Source organism: Oncorhynchus mykiss, chromosome 1 (genome assembly GCF_057628025.1).
Source record: "Oncorhynchus mykiss isolate SJ-2025 chromosome 1, ASM5762802v1, whole genome shotgun sequence".
In the NCBI taxonomy this organism is placed as follows: Eukaryota; Metazoa; Chordata; class Actinopteri; order Salmoniformes; family Salmonidae; genus Oncorhynchus; species Oncorhynchus mykiss.
Window position 1 is genome coordinate 33,569,892 of NC_143022.1, and position 23,678 is coordinate 33,593,569.

The 23,678-nt window shown below is 42.3% G+C and overlaps 1 protein-coding gene across 1 annotated transcript in view; it reads left to right on the top strand.

The window, feature by feature from the left end:
• Positions 1–23,678, top strand: part of LOC110521304 (semaphorin-4B) — a 90,056-nt gene that overhangs the window by 19,984 nt on the left and 46,394 nt on the right. The window contains exon 2 of the mRNA XM_021598780.3: positions 21,048–21,458. Within this exon, the coding sequence (XP_021454455.1) occupies positions 21,338–21,458 (121 nt within the window). The 5' untranslated portion in view covers positions 21,048–21,337. The remainder of the gene's footprint in view (positions 1–21,047; positions 21,459–23,678) is intronic.

Genomic DNA, 23,678 nt, shown 5'->3' on the forward strand with positions numbered 1-23,678 from the left:
TTTTGTTCAACATGTAATATTTTTTTATCCCAAAAAGGTTGAGGTCAAAATGATTGACACCCCTATTTTCAATAGCGTTCAATACCTCACCTTGCAACGATAATGACACGGATCCTTTTTCTGAATTTTTTTCTGAGTTCACAAACACATTAGGAGGGATATTAGACCATTCCTCCGTACAGAATCCTTCCAGATCCTTAATATCCTTCGTCTGCACTTATGGACTGCCCTCTTCAATTCAAACCACAGGTTTTAATGGGTTACAAGTCCGGACATTGCAAAACGTTGATTTTGTGGCCAAACAATCATCTATTTGTGGATTTTGATGTTTGCTTGGGGTTATTGTCCTGCTGGATGATCCACTTGCGGCCAAGTTTCAGCGTACTGGCAGAGGCAAACAGGTTTTTGGTTAAAATGTCCTAGTAATGGGTCAAATTCATGATGCCATTGACCTTAACAAGGGCCCCAGGACTAGTGGAAGCAAAATAGCCCAATAACATCAAAGATCCACCACCATATTTTACAGTAGATAAGGGGTTATTTTCATGCATTCTCATTTCAACACCAAACCCACCACTGGTGTGCGTGGCCAAAGAGCTCTATTTTCGTGTCATCCAACAAATGTAAATGCCTGAAGTTTGCTAAACGGCATTGGCACTTGAATCAGAACCGGTGCTTTGGTCAGATGACGAGCCGGAGCACATTGTGTGTGGATTTCTCCTCAGTCTGGACGCAATCAGGCCACGAGAGCCCATACAGTGGGTGATGTCATCAGCACTCCAGGCACCTTTTCATTATAACGTTGGAGGAAATACGTTCCCAGCGTGAGGAAAGTTTTTGATTTGCCTCATAAAGCTAGCTAATATTTAGAAAAACAATTTAATTTTGCAATCCCTTTAGCTTTGCTTGCTAGCTTTCTGGCTAGCTACAGAGGTTAGCTGGCTAGTTAGCTACAGTTGTTGTTATTATTATCATATTTCGCCTATTCCACCATTTGCAAAATGCATACTGGCATTTTAATATAGCTCAGGAAAAGAGAATCCGGACATAGTGTGAACATGGTGGACATATTCAACTGTAAGTGTAGACGCATGATGTGTTTGGAATTCCAGAACTCCATGATCAGAATACAAAAACTACATTAACTGTCAAGTCTAGATACAGCCTTGGGGACTGTGTGTCAGTGATGGGTGTGTGTAGGAGCAGTGACTCTGAGCCCTTTATCGGCCCTACACAGTGACGGATGGATGGACTGAGCACACCGCCCTGATCTGGCCAGTGCTCTGAGCATCTGTCTAAGCCTCTAAGCTATTGGAATGCGCGCAACCAAATAGAGCACTGGTCGTGCACCCGTATTCAATCACATTCTGAAATAGCCTATGTTTTTCTGTATGTTATCTTTCTCCTAGTCTCAGGAATTTTGTTAAAGAATCGTTGACATGTCTTCATGTTAACTATGCAGGTTAGATCTGGTGATCAATAACTATACACTTTTTGTGACCATTCAATGAAAAATTTAACAATTGAACATAATGTTAATTAAAGTACCTAGGTTATGCATTAGTAAAACCTGATGTGTTAGTCATTTATAAGGCAAGCATCCACAGTGTACTTTGAACTAACAATAATAGGCCCTTGCCATTAAAAACCAATCTACCACATGCAGTCAGACCTGAAGCAAAACAGAACCTACAGTGAGATTTGAAATCATGCAGATTGTAACAGGCTTATCAGTGCTTAGCGTATCAGGGTCAATATTGCTCCGGCAGTAAATGTACAACAAAGGACACGTGGAGATAATTCAAAACAACTTAGAGGCGGAGCAGCAAGCGTTTGGACAGACCTGCTCTGACCTACTTTAAGCAGCCAGGACTTTCACAGCTCTTCTCCTGCGTCTCTGACGATGTCACCCCTCATAAACAAAGCACGCCTTGAGAACATTTCTACAGTAAGACATTTCAGAGTGGATGGTATAGTTGAATGGATACTTTTCTGCAAAGTTTTCCTAATGAAAATCCTTTGATTAGTCAACATACAGTATGTTTTTTTCCTATTTATATTTCAGGTATTTTTCTTGCATATCCTCCAATATGTAACATTCAAGGTCAAGTGGTCTAGGAGGTGTGGTCCTGCCAGGCTGGTGTGACTGTAATTATATGAGGGTCTCCTTAAGGCTGTAATGAAGACAGCAGCCTTCCCTTGAGTCATTCTGCAGGCACACGCCCCCTGTCTTTATGTGTAATGGAAAAGACTGCTCCATAATCCCACTGTCAGGGCTGCATATGTGAGTCTCATTACCGGATGTCCACATAATTAGCTAGCCCGGTACTGTCCCCATTCAGCACACAAACCTCTGCACCAAGGACAAATCAATACTAGAGTGAGATAGTAGAGGACTGGCCTGGGTTGAGGATATACCCCTAGTACAGTACTGTATTTCCTGACTGTCCCAGCAGTGCTTGCAGCCTGGTCTCATAAACTAGACGTAACATAATACATGTAAATCCAGGACACTCAAATTAGTTTGGTATGGTTACATAAAACAGAAGGTTACTTAAGACAAAAACGAAAGGATGGTGGGTCAGAGAGGATGGGTGGGCATATAACGCAAACGTCTAGCAACCCAAAGGTTGCATGTTGGAATCTCATCACGGACAACTTTAGCATTTTAGCTAATTAGCAAATGTTCAACTACTTACACATTTTTAACTAGTTTGCAACTACTTAGCATGTTGGCTAACCCTTCCCCTAACCTTAACCCTTTTATCTAACCCTTCCCCTAAACCTAACCTTAACAATTTAACATAACTCCTAACCTTAACCCCATCCTTAAACCTAACCCCTAACCCCTAGCCTAGCTAACATTAGCCAGCTAGCTAATATTAGCGTTAACTACCTAGCCACCTAACTAACGTTAGCAACAACAAATTGCAATTCGTAACATATCCTATAAATTGTAATTCGTAACATATCATGAGAAATGGATGATGGACATCCACAAATTAATAAATACCATACAAAACGTAACATGTCATACTAAATGGAGTGTCTCAGATTTACATACAGAATAATCTGAAATGCTCTGAGACCAGGTTGGTGCTTGCCAAACACATGTGGGATGACAATTGATCCGACTGCATGTTGAGCAGCTCTGTGAGTGTTGGGAGCCAGGAGGCTCAACAGATGGAAGTGTTATGACTTCTCTAACAGCTGTTGATGAGGATGTTTAGAAGGGGAATAGAACCTGCAGGCTTTGATTCAGTTGAATACTATCATCATAACAGCACATACAAGACAAAGATTATAATTGGTGATTTTGCATATCTTTGGCAAGAATCAGTTAAACATGCACCAGCTGGAGCCCAATCAGTACCGGCTTTGATAGTGTTGGAGATAAGCGAACATGATAACAATGCATGCATTTAGAGTAGGCTATAGGCTACACACTAATGTATGTGTTGAATACTCAATCATTTCAAATAACTGAGATGGCAGTCAAGGTTGGTTTTGTAGCTCACCACACAGTCTTCTGTATCTGTATCTGAAAAACTCCTCTGGACCATTACACGCCCCCCCCCCCCCCCAAAGCAAAGCAAATGTCAGCATGACATACTGTATTTACCCAGGAAATTAGGTATGTTAAGCCTTTTATTTCAGCTATCTCAGGGGATGCTACTAACCATACACCGCTAAGACAACAATAACAACTCTGCCATGCATTCAAATAATGGGATCTGTGTATAGAGCATGTAATACCTCAAGTGTTGGATAGTTCAATGAGGAATCTCATTTGTTCTTGAAGTTCCTGCATGGATTCATCTTTTGTGGATGCCCACTATGAGGTCTCAGAATTACCTTCTGGAAAGCTCACTGTACTGTTGCTTACACCATGGGAATATAGTGGCTTCATATCAAATAGCCAGTGGTCCAATAAATATCATGTGCTATAGTGAAGGGGAAGTAGAGGTGTTCCTATGCACAATACAGGGTGTGACAAGAGCAACACAAACTGTAGAAAATAATCAGGCCACCTCAACTGAATCAACAAGGTACCTCCCAAAGAAGATCAGCTTACAGCAGAGTTCTTCAAGAGTTGTGGAGAATACGAAGAAATGGTCCCTCTGACTATTCAAAAGGTTTCTCAATCCCTCTGCATTCACTGTGTTATGAAACTTTCTTCATGACAACACACGAGAGGTTTTAATCCACCTGGTTTAGACCCTGCCTGATGTGTTTTGACAGGGAGATTTGGCCCCAGTGCCAGGAAAAAAAGCCCTGGCTGTAAGAGGAAGGGAGGCGCCAGCCCTCTCTCACTCAGTTAGGCCAGCACAGCTCACAGGACAAAACCACCTAAAGCACACCTCTCAATGGAAAGAGAATATAGTATTTTTACAGGATGTTGAATATTAACTAGGTTATTTCTCTGGTCAAAACTGACCAAAAATGACTCCTAAGAGCTACTGATATGATCAAATCAAATTGTATTAGTCACATGCGCCTAATACAACGGGTGTAGACCTTACAGTGAAATGTTTAGTTGAGGTAATATGTACATGTAGGTAGGGTTATTAAAGTGACTATGCATAGATGATAACAACAGAGAGTAGCAGCGGTGTAAAAGAGGGGGGGGGGGATGCATGATATGATGGTCATAACTCACAGAAGGTGTAGGCCTAGACATTGGCTTTGTGAATGTCATGATGAGGATTTCTTTTGCAGGCAGCACATTGGATACTTTCACATTTACAGGGGGAAACAGTCTGCCATACTGCTCTCCTCTTTCGGGTAGATGAGTTGTAGTTCTCCTTCCACTAACAGTGGAATGATAGTGTTTCACGGTATGACTTACCTGACAGTGTTGTGATTGGCTGTGATATTTACCTGTTGATTTTTCCCACCAGAGCTACATCTGGGAAAGCAGTTTGGACTTTGTGGCTGTGATATCTAGTGGAAAAGGCTCTGTCATTTCCTGGTTGCTAAAATTCTACACTGTTTGCTCAATTTCAGTTTATGTGAAAAAACAAGCACTGAATAGTGTAGGGAATCATTGTACCATTTAAATTTCTGTGAAATATATTTTCAATAACACAAAATATAGATTTTTCAACTGTTTGAAGCTGGTGGACCAAAATCGAATGTTACTTACATTTCTGATCCACCAGCTTCAAACAGCTATAAAAACAATATTTTTTATTTTTGAAAAGATATTTCACAGCAATTTAGATGGTACATGGACATTTTCTAAAATATCCTATGTGTAGCACCTTTATATCCTATGTGTAGCTGCTCTCCTTCATCCTCTACAGCTCTGATAGTGACAGCAGGGCTAGCTACAGACAGACAGACAGACAGACAGACAGACAGACAGACAGACAGACAGACAGACAGACACTTTACATTTCATCAGATACAGTAGGTGCTTCTGCTGCCTCCACATCTGTTACGGAAATTTAGCACAGATGGGAAATGGAATGAAACGGAATACCATTTCAAATATTTCCACTTCTGAGAGCTGGTTGATTTAGGCAGTTTGCTGCGTAGGTTTCAAAGACAGAGGTGATGAAATATTCTCATCCACTTTCACAGCCATATATTACATTAATATATCAATGAGCTGAGCTCACAGAGAGCATCTGATGTCCTCCTCACATAGGAACGATTTCATCCAGTCAGCAGTTGTCAGGGATGTTTCTGCCACTGAAATCCTTGGACGGGCCGCCTAAGTGTTTTTTCGGGATGGCTAAGTCCAAACAGTGTCAAACATTTTAATAAATATTGTTTTATACATTTTCGGGATGGAAAAAACGCTTTCAGTGTAAACTTAAATGACTTATTAAGTATGTAGAAAAGGACCTAGATTTTGTTTTAAATAATATAATCTTTAAGAACTAACAATCACCAAAATTAAAGCTTGACAGTCCGAGAGAATTGAAAATTCCCAAAACAATTGATTTTGCTATATTGATTTTGTTATTATGTTTGAGCTAAATAATGCAGCATTAGCCATGGCAAAATGTATAGAGTTGCAGGAAATTGGCTTAAATACTAAAACTTTTCTCTACACCGCCAAGATGGGGTCCTCTAAAATGTTCTCTAAGATCCAACCACGCCAATGGGCCGACTGCGCCCATTGCCACAACGCTTTTTTATCCATTAAAAACCCTGTTTGTGATTAAATTAATGGCTACTGACCATGGTTCAGGAGTCCCTGTGGTAATTTGGCTTGAAGAATTTTACACTCCCAAAACCTGAAGTAAAAAAAATTCTCCCATCTCTGATCTGGTGTCTAATAAGATTTTAATTGGCCAATTAAAGGTCTTTGAAATAGCATATGGTCATAATTACTGCTGGATGGTTTGCTCAGGAATGAATAAGCCATTAATTACTCTAAGCTGGGCCTGGGGAGCGGACTTTGAAATGGGCAGAGAGACGTGGCCTTTCCAGGCCCCTCGGTCACCTTCACACAGACTAGCTGGCTGCACGGTTCCCATTTACTACAGGAACTACAGGAACATCTCAACAGCAATGATGATGTGCTGCAGCGGAATGCGAGAAGTATCCAGAGGACAATGTGATGATATGTGACTAGTTTCAGGAAACTAGGTGTATGTCGCTCATCAGTATTTCACAGAAGTGCCATTTGAACGTAAACTTTTTTTTTTGAATCAAAATGTGTTTTTTGGCCTTCTGGAACATGTGAACTTTCATGTGCCTTATTAATAACAAACTTGTATACCATCTGTATACGAATAAAATTGTTACATTCCGAGCCTAGTTGGTTTAGCCATGGAAGAAGACAGCTACATTCCCGCTTGCCATGATTGGCTGACATAATGAGTGGGGTGAGTAAAAGGGTCAGAGTGAGCTGTTCTCTCATTTGTGTCTGGAATAGCTAGCAAGCTAGCCAACATTGGGTCTCCCGAGCAACACAGTGGTCTAAGGAACTGCCTCGCAGTACTAGCTGTGCCACTAGAGAGCCTGGTTCGAGTCCAGGCTCTGTCCCAGCTGGCCATGACCGGGAGACCCATGGGGCGGTGTACAATTGGCCCAGTGTCGTCCAGGTTAGGGGAGGGCTTGGCCTGCAGGGGTGTCCTTGTCCCATTGCACTCCAGTGACTCCTGTGGCAGGCCAGGTGCAATGCATGCTGACACGGTCACCAGGTGTATGGTGTTTCCTCTGACACATTGGTGCGGCTGGCTTCAAGGTTAAGCGGGCAGTGCGGCTTGGCTGGGTTGTGTTTCGGAGGATGCACGGATCTTGACCTTCACTGCTTCCAAGTCCATATGGGAGTTGCAGCAATGGGACAAGACTGTAACTACCAATTGGATACCATGAAAATTGATTTTTTTTCCAAAGCTAGCCTGTTAGCTTGGGTGCTTGACTGCTGTTGTTAGGTCAGAAAGCTCAGATCAACCGTACTTTTCGGCCAGAGCACCAGGGTGCGCTCTGAGCGAGATGCGAGATGCCCTGAATTTACAAATGGCCAATCTGACAATGCTCTGAGTTTACGAACGCCCAGAGCACACTCATTGGTTGATTGAGCTTGCTGTCTGATCTAAAAATGTATGTACATACCCCAAACCAGAAGCCATGGATTACAGGTAACATTTGCAATGAGCTAAAGGGTGAGCTGCCACTTTTAAGGAGCGGGACTCTAACCCGGAAGCTTATAACAAATCCCGCTATGCCCTCCGACGAACCATCAAACAGGCAAAGCTTCAATACAGGACTAAGATCGAATCGTACTACACTGGCTCCGACGCTCGTTGGATGTGTCAGGGCTTGAAAACTATTATAGACTACAAAGGGAAGCACAGCCAAGAGCTGCCCTGTGACACAAGCCTACCAAACGAGCTAAATAACTTCTATGCTCGCGTCGAGGCAATTAACACTGAAACGTGCATGAGAGCATCAACTGTTCCGGATGACTGTGTGATCACGCTCTCCGCAGCCGATGTGAGTAAGAACTTTAAACAGGTCAACATTCACAAGGCCGCTGGGCCAGACGGATTACGAGGACGTGTACTGTGCTGACCAACTGACGTCTTCACTGACATTTTCAACCTCGCCCTGTCTGAGTCTGTAATACCAACATGTTTCAAGCAGACGACCATAGTTCCTGTCCTCAAAAACACTAAGGTAACCTGCCTAAATGACTACCGACCCGTAGCACTCACATCTGTGGCCATGAAATGCTTTGGAAGGCTGGTCACGGCTACAATTTGCAGATCCACAGATGATGCAATCTCTATTGCACTCCACACTGCCCTTTCCCACCTGGACAAAATGAACACCTATGTGAGAATGCTATTCATTGACTACAGCTCAGTGTTCAACATCATAGTGCCCTCAAAACCTATCACTAAGCTAAGGAGCCTGGGACTAAACAGCTCCCTCGGCAACTGGATCGTAGACTTCGTGACGGGCCTCCCCCAGGTGGTAAGGGTAGGTAACAACACATACGCTATTGTGATCCTCAACATGGTGGCGCCTCAGGGGTGCGTGCTCAGTCCTGTACTCCCTGTTCCCTCATGACTGCACGGCCAGTTGCTTGTACGGCCAACTCCAACACCATCATGAAGTTTGCTGATGACACAACAATGGTAGGCCTGATCACCGACAATGATGAGACAGACCTATAGGGAGGTCACAGACCTGACCATGTTATGTAAGGACCTCTTTCTCAAAGTGATCAAGGCAAAGGAGATGATTGTGGACTACAGGAAAAAGAGGACCGAGCACACCCCCATTCTCATCGACGGGCTGTAGTGGAGCAGGTCGAGAGCTTCAAGTTCCTTGGCCTCCACATTAACAACAAGCTAACATGGTCCAAGACAGTCAGGAAGAGGGCACGACAAAACCTACTGAAGAAATTTGGCATGGGTCCTCAGATCCTCAAGAGATTTTACAGATTGAGAGCATCCTGACTGGTTGCCTGGTATGGCAACTGCTCGGCCTCCAACCGCAAAGCACTACAGAGGGTAGTGCGCATGGCCCAGTACATCACCGGGGCCAAGCTTCCTGCCATTCAGGACCCCTTTTTTGAATCTATTTTTTTAACCTTTATTTAACTAGGCAAGTCAGTTAAGAACAAATTCTTATTTTCAATGACAGCCTAGGAACAGTGGGTTAACTGCCTGTTCAGGAGCAGAATGACAGATTTGTACCTTGTCAGCTCAGGGATTTGAACCTTTCAACCTTTCGGTTACAAGTCCACTGCTCTAACCACTAAGCTACCCTGCCGTCCTATACCAGGAGGTGTCAGAGGAAGGCCCTAAAAATCATCAAAGACTCCAGCCACCCTAGTTCTCTCTGCTACTGCAAGGCGGTAATCAAATGACTACCCAGACTATTTGCACCCCCCCCCCTCCCCTCCCCCACGCTGCTACTCTCTGTTATTATCTATGCATAGCCACTTTATCAACCCTATCTGCATGTACATAATTATCTCAATTACCTCCACACCGGTGCCCCCGCACATTGACACATTGACTCTGTACCGGTACCCATTGAAAATAGCACTGCTATTGTTATTTACTGCTGCTCTTTAATTATTTGTTTTTCTTATCTCTTACTTTTAAAATGTTATATATTTTTAGGTATTTTCTTAAAACTGCATCGTTGGTTAGGGCTTGTAAGTAAGCATTTCACTGTAAGGTCTACCTACACCTGTTGTATTCAGCGCATGTGACAAATACAATTTGATTTTAATTGGGTCATGTTTTGTAGCAATTATTGTGGCCTTTGTGTTTTGCCGATTGCACGATCAAGCTAGCAGTGAGTAGATATGATTGTCCTTTTTCATTAGAGCCATTGGACATTAAAGATGTTCGTATCTGCCAGGATATTGTAGAATATCTAGGTTGACAAATATTCCCTGGCTTTGTAAAGACTACAGCCTAACGGGAGCCCTACTTCCTTGTTCCAACCCTCGAAGGCAGGCTTTTCAAAATGGGGGCTGTAGTAGTTTACAGGTTTATGGAAGCTATGTTACCATGCACTGTCAATCCGGGATTGCTATATAATTAGCTACAACGGCTGCTTCTGTGTAACGGCTGTTGGTGGAAGAAGGTGAGGACCAAGATGGAGCGTGGTACATGTTCATCTTTTTATTTGAACTGAACACTGAATAACAAAATAACAAAGAGAATGACTGAAACCCGAAACAGTTCTGTCTGGTGCAGACACAAAAACAGAAAACAACTACCCACAAAAACCCAGTGGGAAAAAGCTACCTAAGTATGGTTCTCAATCAGAGACAACGATAGACAGCTGCCTCTGATTGAGAACAACACCCGGCCAAACAACAAAGAAATACAAAACATAGAAAATGAACATAGAATGCCCACCCTAGTCACACCCTGGTCTCACCAAAATATAGAATAAAAGCCTCTCTATGGCCAGGGCATGACATTCTGATCATTCCTCCCCCCCCCCAAAATGTAAATGTTCTTTAACATAGGAATATACAACCCCATTTATTTCAGTCAGAAAGAGGAGTTGAGACTGCGAGAAAAATCATTTTGAGACCAGCAAGCAGTTGCGGCAGCCTAGACCAGTTGGACTCAGGAGGGCAAATGACAAACGAGAAAGTTGTTTCGCTGTCAGTAGCTAACTAGCTAGCAATATAAGGTATATTTTTACATGAGGGAGTGTTGTTCAGTGCAGTAAAATTTGATGATTGGCCATAACGGGGCTTGCTAGTACCATTACAAGGCAACCTAGCCAAGTTTAGCTAGCTAAACCTAAAATGTACTGTAGTCTAACATTATAGCTACCTAGCTAACTAGCCTGGCTAGCCTCCGTGCCTCTCATTAGGAGCAAAACTGGATAAATGTTTGATGATGATTTCGGAGAGTAAAGGAATGACTTTGGCTTTATGACTCATATTAGTCTTGGAGTAACTGTACCTGTGTTGTAGCTAGCTTTCTAACGTGTGTCTGTGAGATGTCTCATATTCTACACCATGCTGCTACAGTAGAAATATAGACAGTACACAATGATTGCCAATGAAAGTGTAATTTCATTTTTGTCTTTCTCTCACAGACAATACTGCTTGGATTCAAAGAAGTTGACTCTTTGTGAGATGTGAAAACAACAACCTCCCCTTGTATCAAAGTGACTCCAAACACCTCACTGCACCACCCAAACACACAATATGGAAGTACTCCCTTTGTGGAACTGTAATATTTATTGAAAGCGTTAGTAGTATATTTTTCTTTCTATTGTATCATACATTGCCATAACTGCTGTGGAAACCTTGGTCTCCAGAGAAAATAAACGTTGTCTTGAATATAAGCCATGTTTACTTATTTGCTATATTGACAGACGTATCTACTGTTTCATTGAAACATGTTTACTTGCAAATTAATACCTCTTAAGGATCCGCCCCTTTTTTCAATTTTCACCTAAAATAATGTATTATTCCAGCCCAGGCGCAATTTAGATTTTGGCCACTAGATGGCAGCAGGGTATGTGCAACGTTTTAGACTGATCCAATGAGCCTTTGCACTTCTGGCTTATTCATAACTTTTCAAGTTCATAACTGTGCACTCTCCTCAAACAATAGCATGATATTATTTCACTGTAATAGCTACTGTGAATTGGACAGTGCAGTTAGATTAACAAGAATTTAAGTTTTCTGTCAATTTCAGATATGTCTATGTCCTGGGAAATCTTCTTGTTACTTACAACCTCATGCTAATCGCATTAGCCTGCGTTAGCTCAATCCGTCCCGCGGGGGACCCACTGATCCTGTAGAGGTTTAAAGTAATGATGGACTGTTGTTTCTCGTTGCTTATTTGAGCTGTTCTTGCCATAATTTGGACTTATCTTCTGTATACCACCCCTACCTTGCCACAACAGAACTGATTGGCTCAAACGCATTAAGAAATAAATTCCACAAATTAACCTTTAACAAGGCACAATTCACTACCCAATGAAGCTGGTTGAGAGAATGCCAAGAGTGTGCAAAGCTGTCATCAAGGCAAAGGGGGGCTACTTTGAAGAATCCCAAATATAAAATATATTTTGATTTGTTTAACACTTTTTGGGGTTACTACATGATTCCATATGTGTTATTTCATAGTTTTTATGTCTTCCCTATTACTCCAGTGAAAATAGAAAATAAAGAAAAACCCTTGAGGTGTGTCCAAACTTTTGACTGGTACTGTATATGTTAATAACATATTCATGGACATACTGTGTATACATAGTGAAATAGAGCAGCGGTGAAATTTACCATTAATTGCTTCGTTAGTCACTATGGCTCTGATACTGCTCTAGTGCTTCCTTAGCTCGTTATCTTTCTCAACAGTGGTATCTTTAGATCTGTGTAACTGGTTGTGAAATGACCTGAGAGTGTTGCTGTAGGACTGTGTCAACACTGCTCCCCTGGCCCCCGAGCCTGCTGGCCGATGCATCAGGCCCAGGTTCCTTATGTGCCTGTGTCCTGATCTCACATTAAAGCCCCTCCTGACAGATGACACATCCTCCTTGACACACATTGCATCTTCTCCTTCACAAATCACATTCGCTCCTTCACACATCTGACGCTGCTTTACCAGAGAGAGGTGCTGTGACCCAGGCTGCCCAGGTGGTGTGTGTGTGTCACAGGAGGCTGGTGAGTGGAGGATGACTCATAATAATGGCTGAAATGTTGTGAATGGAATGGTATCAAACACATGTATGTTTTTGATACCATTCCATTGATTCCATTCCAGCCATTACTGTGAGCCCGTCCTCCACAATTAAGGTGCCCGGTGCCTGTGTTTACAGGTGTCTGTAGATGACGTGCATGCCAAGGGGGGCCTTCGCCTATTTATCAATCAACACTTTTCCAGTCAACAGTCCAGAGTGGAATTCAAGAAGCCTTGAACCTTCCCTCACTACTCAAATGGCAAACCTGCTAGTCATAGCGCCTGTTTAACTTGTAGGCCAACAACCACTTCTGTATGAGAAACACATTTATATGTAGAGCTATCCTTTGACTGACTTTATAATACAGTGACATACACTGGAAGTTACAACAGGAACTGTATTCCAGGATATGACTTATACAGAGTATACTTATACAGAGTACTGGGAATTTCCCTGATTTAGTTCAATATAAAACGTATTTCCTCTTTTGCGTCAGACCCTTCTATGATCTATTTCTTCAGTGTGGGAACAATAACATAGCTCCAGCTGATCCTGCTCTGAACTTGTCATAGCTCTTAATACCCTTTTAATGTTGAGTTAATATGTCTAGATTGCCTCAAAGCTTTGCTCTGAATAATCACTACATAATAATCACTGCTCCGTTTAAAAGTGCAGTGGAAACATTCATGATTCTGTAAACAATTCCAGTAAGAAACTCCTTGGTGGCTCCCCAGCACACTGGCACATCACTGTGTGATGCAGTTCTCACAAGTGCTCCGGTTTCTCCCAGTATAGGAAGGCCAGTAATTAGGAAGGCCAGTAGAGTGACTCTCACAGTGACTGGGAAAGACCTAGTTAGTTTTATTGGTCACCTCCTCTCCAAATTAATCCATTGCAGTGACTGGTCAAAACTATTACTGTTACTCATCATGCAGATGATAGGCTAGTATGAATCTGAGGGAAAGCATCTTTATGCCTTTGAAAATGTGAGGTCTATTAGAAATTGTAGACCTACTCACTCAGCACCTCAATAATAAACCATGGCATCATCATCTTGCTCCTTTGGAAATGTAAGTGTTTAGATTTTTTTTTCACTGCTATATTCATTTGCACAAAAAATACACATTCTTTTCCCTACATTGTGTCCAAAGAAACATGCCAGAAACACTATTCCAACCTAAATTGGAAAATAACTCGCAGCTCTTATCAACAACCTTGACATTTGCTACAGTAGTAGAAAGGGTTGCTCCAACCTGATTGTATCTGAATGAAAATTAAGTAGTAGCCTACGTTGATATCAATGAAATCCATTATTCAGTTGTATCATATATGTTTGCTACGGTCCGTTGTATCTTGACCATAGTAAATCGTAGGCTGTTGTTTGAAAGAGATGATAGCAAGACAATGAGATGATTCAGTGCCTTCAGATAAACCATACTAGAGAGAAATACAGAGTTGCAATCTTTATGCTGTCAGAGGCCCTCCTTCTATTACTCACATTGAGTTCAAGTGTTGGCATGCCTCAGCAAAACTCGGCCTGATGCATGTGGGCCAGTAGTGTAGCGTAGGACTACCTCTTCCTGTCACAGAACAGAAGGATTAATGGAGCAGCGGCTGCTCATCGGTCAGATGGGACGACTCCAATTTTCTCCCCACAAAGAAGGCTAATGATGCTTGTGGCTGTCTCCCCTGCTGATGTGGCCCTCACCATGGCCCTGTTTACGGCATGTAACAGGCCACACAAAAGACAGGGAAACTTGGAAGGCGCTGCCATTACAGTGTGGCCCTTTTTAATTAGATGGCCTCGTTATCTTTCATTTTATCTTTATCATTGATGCACTTGGTGGGGTATCATAGCCAAGCAGACTATCACAACTCTCTGAAGCCTCTCTCTTTGTGCTCTTTATGTTCTTACAGCAACCAGTTTTTCGAATTAGGACTCTACAAGGGGTTAGAGAGAAATATAGCCTGGTTGGAGTTTTGAAAATGCGTACATATTTGCATTTGTGAATGTATTTTACTGTTGAGTGATTTAGTTGTGTGAGAAAATAGACATCAGTTTGAAACAGGAGACGGGACACCTTCCGCAGTGTTGACGGAGTAAAACACGTATCCTGTCTGATCCAGATGCTCCTGATTAATTCATTATACAGTCAGTATGAGGAGCTCTGCGGCTCCCTGTGTGGGTATTTACTGGTGGTGGCGAGACGTTCTTAACCTGAGGGGCTTTCTGACATTGATACATTTGGATCATTTGTTATTCAGCACCACTGAAATATAGCACAAATATAGCACCAGCAAAGCCTCTCGACAACTATAATTAAAGCAGTGGATGGGGTCTTCCTGCAAGGGAGGCGGTGGATGGGGTTGTCCTGCGTCATACATCTACATTATATACAGTGAGGGAAAAAAGTATTTGATCCCCTGCTGATTTTGTACGTTTGCCCACTGACAAAGAAATGATCCGTCTATAATTTTAATGGTAGGTTTATTTAAACAGTGGGAGACAGAATAACAACAAAAAAATCAAGATAAACGCATGTCAAAAATGTTATAAATTGATTAGCAATTTAATGAGGGAAATAAGTATTTGACCCCCTCTCAATCAGAAATATTTCTGGCTCCCAGGTGTCTTTTATACAGGTAACGAGCTGAGATTAGGAGCACACTCTTAAAGGGAGAGCTCCTAATATCAGCTTGCTACCTGTATAAAAGACACCTGTCCACAGAAGCAATCAATCAATCAGATTCCAAACTCTCCACCATGGCCAAGACCAAAGAGCTATCCAAGGATGTCAGGGACAAGATTGTAGACCTACACAAGGCTGGAATGGGCTACAATACAATTGCCAAGTAGCTTGGTGAGAAGGTGACAACAGTTGGTGCTATTATTCGCAAATGGAAGAAACACAAAAGAACTGTCAATCTCCCTCGGCCAGGGGCTCCATGCAAGATCTCACCTCGTGGAGTTGCAATGATCATGAGAACGGTGAGGAATCAGCCCAGAACTACACAGGAGGATCTTGTCAATGATCTCAAGGCAGCTGGGACCATAGTCACCAAGAAAACAATTGGGAACACACTACGCCATGAAGGACTGAAATCCTGCAGCACCCGCAAGGTCCCCCTGCTCAAGAAAGCACATATACATGCCCGTCTGAAGTTTGCCAATGAACATCTGAATGATTCAGAGGACAACTGGGTGAAAGTGTTGTGGTCAGATGAGACCAAAATGGAGTTCTTTGGCATCAACTCAACTCGCCGTGTTTGGAGGAGGAGGAATGCTGCCTATGACCCCAAGAACACCGTCCCCACCGTCAAACATAGAGGTGGAAACATTATGCTTTGGGGGTGTTTTTCTGCTAAGGGGACAGGACAACTTTACCGCATCAAAGGGAGGATGGACGGGGCCATGTATCGTCAAATCTTGGGTGAGAAACTCCTTCCCTCAGCCAGGGCATTGAAAATGGGTCGTGGATGGGTATTCCAGCATGACAATGACCCGAAACACATGGCCAAGGCAACAAAGGAGTGGCTCAAGAAGAAGCCCATTAAGGTCCTGGAGTGGCCTAGCCAGTCTCCAGACCTTAATCCCATAGAAAATCTGTGTAGGGAGATGAAGGTTCGAGTTGCCAAACGTCAGCCTCGAAAAGATCTGCAAAGAGGAGTGGGACAAAATCCCTCCTGAGATGTGTGCAAACCTGGTGGCCAACTACAAGAACTGTCTGACCTCTGTGATTGCCAACAAGGGTTTTGCCACCAAGTACTAAGTCATGTTTTGCAGAGGGGTCAAATACTTATTTCCCTCATTAAAATGCAAGTCAATTTATAACATTTTTGACATGTGTTTTTCTGGATTTTTTGTTGTTGTTATTCAGTCTCTCACTGTTCAATAAACCTACCATTAAAATTATAGACGGATCATTTCTTTGTCAGTGGGCAAACGTACAAAATCAGCAGAGGATTAAATACTTTTTTCCCTCACTGTATTTTATTGTATTATTATTTTTAAAAATTATCACGTTACATTCTGTTACTATATAGTCTTTGCCGTTTGCCACACTGTCCATTTCAGTGGTTCACATCACATTAATGCTCTTGTACAGCTGCTTTGTGGTTTTGTCCTGATGCTTTCACATATCATATTGGCTAAGATGTGGGCATACAAGGTAGCCAGTGTCCACTCCTGGTCTTGGCAAGTACATTAAAGATTTAATAGCCTTTCATTGATCCATAGAGAGTTGAGGAGTGTTGTAGCTGTGTCCAACCATGTTTAATCACAGAAGCCTCTCCTCTCCTGTGGGCATTGGTCCTTTCATTTTCTTCAAACCCCACCACAAATGGCTGGCAACAAGCTCTACTTATTCCAATTTCCTTTAATAGGGTTTTGTAGAGGACATAATTGAAAGCAGACAGGCTGTTTTGTACAGTGAAAAGCAAAACATCTTATGATCAATTATGAATAAACACAAGGCCTCTTATCTCAGTGGCTACTCCCACTGGGCACACCATGTCATTTCAATGTGGATAATTGGGTAATACTTGGTTGAAACGTACATCCTATATTTACCCACTCAAAAAGACAGCCAAAAGTTAGTTGAATTTCCAATGTGTTATCAATATGATTTCAACCATCTAAAAGTACAACAAAATTCCAATGGAAAAACAATGTCTTATTTTTGGGTAAGTTGTCACCCAAATGTCTATCACTGAGCTTTCAATCATTTAAAAGCAGAAGATGCAGTACATCTCCTTCAAATGTTACTATTTGGTTGCGTTGACAACCAAACACAATTCAATATCACTAAATATCATTATATTTTAAATCAACCAGCTTGAAACCCTAGGCCTATATGTAACCATGAAAAACAGCCCCAGACTATTATTCCTCCTCCACCAAACCTTACAGTTGACACTAGCATTCGGGCAGGTAGTGTTCTCCTGGCATCCGCCAAACCCAGATTAGTCCGTTGGGCTGCCAGATGGTGAAGTGTGATTCATCACTCCAGAGATTGTGTTTCCACTACTCCAGTGTCCAATGGTGGCAAGCTTTACACCACTCCAGCCGATGGTTGGCATTGCGCATGGTGATCTTAGGCTTGTGTGTGGCTGCTCAGCCATAGAAACCCCTTTTGTGAAGCTCCAGATGAAAAGTTATTGTGAGGACGTTGCTGCCAGAGGCAGTTTGGAACTCGGTATTGAGTGTTGCAACCTGAGGACAGACGATTTTTACTCGCTGCGTACTTCAGCACTCGGTGGACCCATTCTGTGAGCTTGTGTGGCCTACAGTACCACTTAGCAGCTGAGCTGTTGTTGCTCCTATATGTTTCCACTTCACAATAACAGCACTTACATGTGACTGGGGCAGCTCCAGCAGGGCAGGAATTTGATGAACTTGTTGGAAATGATGCATCCTATGATGGTACGTTGAAAGTCAGTGAACTCTTCAGCATGGGCCATTCTTTTGCCAATGTTTGTTTATGGAGATTGCATGGTGTAGCTGAATGAGCCAAATCCACTCATTTGAAGGGGTGTACAAATAGTTTTGGCCATGTAGTGTATGTATGGAGATACCAGTTCTCAGGCCTTGAGGATGTTTCGTCATGAGGTGATGCCTTCAAATGAACCTGACCTCACGCATTACCTCATGCACACAGAGAAATGCATGCCTACAGGCAGAGTTAAATTATGTCTTTAGTATTTTGTGAATCATTACTAAACCATCTCTTTGTGTATTTTATTTGTTTACCCGTAGAAACAAAACTTTAATAACGCTCACTTTAATAATGTTTATACACTGTTTTACACACTTCATATTTATATACTGTATTCTAGTCAAGGCTCATATCATATTAAACTACCACTGTACACACCTTCTCCATTCATATACTGTCCATACTGTCTTTCTACACACAATTATACAGTTGAAATCAGAAGTTTACATACACCTTAGCCAAATACATTTAAACTCAGTTTTTCACAATTCCTGACATTTAATCCTAGTAAAAATCCCCCTGTCTTAGGTCTGTTAGGATCACCACTTTATCTTACGAATGTGAAATGTCAGAATAATATTAGAGAGAATGATTAATTTCAGCTTTTACTTCATTCATCACATTCCCAGTGGGTCAGAAGGTAGCATTGCCTTTAAATTGTTTAACTTGGGTCAAACGTTTCGGGTAGCCTTCCACGAGCTTCCCACAATAAGTTGGGTGAATTTGGTCCCATTCCTCCTGACAGAGCGGGTGTAACTGAGTCAGGTTTTCTAGGCCTCCTTGCTCGCACATGCTTTTTCAGTTCTGCTCACAAGTTTTCTATATGATTGTCAAGGTCAGGGCTTTGTGATGGCCACTCCAATACCTTGACTTTGTTGTCCTTAAGCCATTTTGCCACAACTTTGGAAGTATGCTTGGGGTCATTGTCCATTTGGAAGACCTATTTGCGACCAAACTTTAACTTCCTGACTGATGTCTTGAGCTGTTGTTTCGAAATATCCACATAATTTTCCACCCTCATGATGCTATCTATTTTGTGAAGTGCACCAGTCCCTCCTGCAGCAAAGCACCCCCACAACATGATGCTGCCACCCCCGTGCTTCACGGTTGGGTTGGTGTTCTTCGTTTTGCAAGCATCCCCCTTTTTCCTCCAAACATAATGATGGTCATTATGGCCAAACAGTTCTATTTTTGTTTCATCAGACCAGAGGACATTTCTCCAAAAAGTACAATCTTTGTCCCCATGTGCAGTAGCAAACTGTAGTCTGGCTTTATTTTGGCGGTTTTGGAGCAGTGGCTTCTTCCTTGCTGAGCGGCCTTTCAGGTTATGTCCATATAGGACTCGTTTTACTGTGGCTATAGATAATTTTGTACATGTTTCCTCCAGCATCTTCACTAGGTTCTTTGCTGTTGTTCTGGGATTTTCACTTTTCTCACCAAAGTACGTTCCTCTCCAGGAGACAGAACGCATCTCCTTCCTGAGCAGTATGACGGCTGCGTGGTCCCATGGTGTTTATACTTGCGTACTATTGTTTGTACAGGTGAACATGGCAACTTCAGGCATTTGGAAATTGCTCCCAGGGATGAACCAGACTTGTGGAGGTCTACAATTTGTTTTCTGAGGTCTTGGCTGATTTCTTTTGATTTTCCCATGATGTCTAGCAAAGAGGCATTGAGTTTGAAGGTAGGCCTTGAAATACATCCACAGGTACACCTCCAATTGACTCAAATGTTATCAATTAGCCTATCAGAAGCTTCTAAAGCCATGACATAATTTTCTGGAATTTTCCAAGCTGTTTAAAGGCACAGTCAACTTAGTGTATGTTAACGTCTGACCCACTGGAATTGTGATAGTGAATTATATGTAAACTATTGTTGGAAACATTACTTGTGTCATGCACAAAGTAGATGTCCTAATCGACTTGCCAAACCTATAGTTTGTTAACAAGAAATTTGTGGAGATGGTTGAATAACAAGTTTTAATGACTCCAACGTAAATGTATGGAAACTTCCGACTTCAACTGTATTTCTTTAGTTTTACTATTGCCAAGAGTGCAAAGAGTTTGCAAAGCTGTCATCAAGGCAAAGGGTGGCCACTTTGAAGAATCTCTAATATAAAATATATTTTGATTTGTTTAACACTTTTTTGGTTACTACATGACTCCATATGTGTTATTTCATAGTTTTGATGTCTTCACTATTATTCTACAATGTAGAAAATAGTAAAAATAAAGAAAAACCCTTGAATGAGTAGGTGTGTCCAAACTTTTGACTGGTACTGTATATTTGCTTGTACTGTTTTGTATTAATAGGTATAACTGCACTGCTGGACCTAGACACACAATAATTTTGCTGCTCTTGCGATAACATCTGAAAATATATGTACGCAACCAATTAAACTTGATTTGGTTTTAATTTCAATTGAAAGCAGACCCATACAAGCCGGGTGATATTATGATACAGTATTATGATATTATTATGATATTAACTGTAGTGAAAACGCCAGTCTAACTCCCATGGAGAAGGGAGTCTTTGTCTCAGCTCTGCTTGTCTCAGTCTGTCAGATATGATATTACGGGCCCGTTAAGAGGACCGAGGATGTGTTTGTTTTGGTCCAGGTAAAGAGTGCACTCTGCCCATCTGAAAACAGACAGAAATCACCACAAGCTATGAAATTAATATACGTCCAGCCAGTTATGTCCAACAAACACAAACACAGGGAAGTGCACTCAGCCTAAAGTAGCTCCTATGTAGCCAGTAGCCTTATGGCTAAAGCCTTTGTTAGTACTGAGACATGTGCGAATGGAGTGTTTTTCCGAACCAATGTTCCATGATAAGGAGAGGAATCATGTGAACTGTGTTGCACTGTCTGTACACCAATGTGAATGAATGTTCTTTTGTCCATGTGTGTAGATCTCAGCTGAGCCCTTGGGGTGGTTTGACTGTATGGAGGCTGATTGGCTGTCCGTCCTGGGAGGCTCGTTGTGAGGTGAAAGGTCATCATTCCGAGGCCAGAGTTGTCTGCAGTCCCGGAGAAGCTTCACTTTCACAACAGAGCACAGGTCTCCCATTTAGGGAGCCCAGACCTACAGGAAGAGCGGGAGAGAAAATAAACACGGGAGAAAAAGAAGCTGTTCATGAATTCCCCCAAATCCTGAAAAACAAACAGTGTGAGTTGGCTGGCAGTCGTGAGGAGAGGAGCCATGTGGACAATAAGCATGGTCCAGCTCTGTTTCCCGGCCTTCACTCTCCTACTGGCCTACGCCTTTGTCCAAGCAGCTGCCACCGAGGACGATGTCACTCCACGACTCAGCTTCACTTACAGTAAGTGTCATCCATTGCTTTCCTTCCTGACTGTTAGAATAGCTGTGGTTCTTTATGGGAACATACAGTGGATTCGGAAAGAATTCAGACCCCTTGACTTTCCATATTTTGTTATGTTACAGCCTTATTCTAAAATGGATTATATATATTTTTAAATCCTCATCAATCTACACACAATACCCCACAATGACAAAGCAAAAACAGTCTTGTAAAAATGTTTACAAATTTATAATATAAATACCTTATAATATAACATATAACTTATAATAGAATATAACTTAACTTATAACTTATAATATAACTTATAATAGAAATACCTTATTTACATAAGTATTCAGACCCTTTGCTATGAGACTCGAAATTGAGCTCAGGTGCATCCGGTTTCCAATGATCATCCTTGTGATGTTTCAAAAACTTGATTGGAGTCCACCTGTGATAAATTCAATTGATTGGACATGATTTGGAAAGGCACACACATGTCTGTATAAGGTCCCATAGTTGACAGTGCATGTCAGAGCAAAAACCAAGCCTCTATGAACGAATAGTCCATAGAGTTCCAAGACAGGATTGTGTCGAGGCACCACCCAGACTCTTCCTAGAGCTGGCCGCCCGGCCAAACTGAGCAATCGGGGGAGAAGGGCCTTGGTAAGGGAGGTGACCAAGAACCCGATGGTCACTCATACAGAGTTCCAAAGTTCCTTTGTGGAGATATGAGAACCTTCCAGAAGGACAAGCCTCTCAGCAGCACTCCAACAATCAGGCCTTTATGGTTAAGTGGCCAGACGGAAGCCACTCTTCAGTAAAAGGCACATGACAGCCCACTTGGAGTTTGCCAAAATGCACCTAAAGGACTCAAACCATGAGAAACGAGATTCTCTGGCCCTACAGTGGGAGCATCATGCTGTGGGGATGTTTTTCAGTGGCAGGGACTGGGAGAGTAGTCAGGATCGAGGGAAAGATGAACGGAGCAAAGTACAGAGAGACCCTTGATGAAAACCTGCTCCAGACCTCAGACAGGGGCGAAGGTTCGCCTTCCAACAGGACAAAGACCCTAAGCACACAGGCAAGACAACGCAGGAGTGGCTTCGGGACAAGTCTCTGAATGTCTTTGAGTAGCCCAGCCAGAGCCTGGACTTGAACCCAATAAAACATCTCTGAAGAGATCTAAAAATAGCTGTGCAGCGATGCTGTACTGCTGACATAGCTTGAGATGATTGGGAGAAACATCCCAAATACAGGTGTGGTAAGCTTGTAGCGTCATAACCTAGAACACTCAAGGCTGTAATTGCTGCCTAAGGTGCTTCAACAAAGTATTGAGTAAAGAGTCTGAATACTTACGTAAATGTGATATTTAAGTTTTGCAAACATTTCTAAAAAACTGTTTTTGCTGTATCAATATGGGTTATTGTGTGTAGATCGATGAGGGGGAAAAAACGAATTAATCAATTTTAGATTAAGGCTGTAATGTAACAAAATGTGAAAAAGTCAAGGGTTCTGAATACTTTCCGAATGCACTGTAACTCTCCTCCCTTCTGTATTCCTGTTTCTCCAGGACCAGTTGAAGGTCATAGTGTGAGAAACACAATAATTCCTTGAGTGTTGGAGAAACAAAGTGAGTGAGAGTGTGCTCTTGGTGTGCTCTCCCCACTGACCTGGGTGTGTAGATCATCCATTTACTGAAAAATGTGTAAGGCAGCCTCAGCCTGCTTCCCTCCCAGAGTTGTTGCTTGTCTATAAATAAGAGCAGGGAGTAGTGTGGGGGTGGGGTTGTGGTGGAGGTGACTGGGATGGCCCAGGGTGTTGAGAAGAGAGGAGAGCTCTGGAGCGCTGGGGCTCAGGCAGGGCTTTGAGGAATATACGACATGGACAGTAACGCTTGGCAAGGTGTTGATGAACTGATGGATGGGAGCAGGGCTGTTCCTCTCTAACCGGCTCTGTGGAGGAGCTCAGTGTGTTCTCAGTGGGACACATCGTGGTGGAGCACAACATTGACATAACTTCCATGCTCACGGAAAGTCGCTGGTATTTCAGGACAGTGCCTCACACACTTTGAATGTTATCCTGCTGAAAAGGAGAGAATGCATGTTCTGCAAGGTCTTAGTGATATATTGTTACTCAGTACAAGATACTGTACTATGTAACCTATTGTGAGAATTATGCTCTTGTCAGTGATTTTACATTTTGCTTGTGTTTCCATTGATTAACTTCCACTGTCATTGT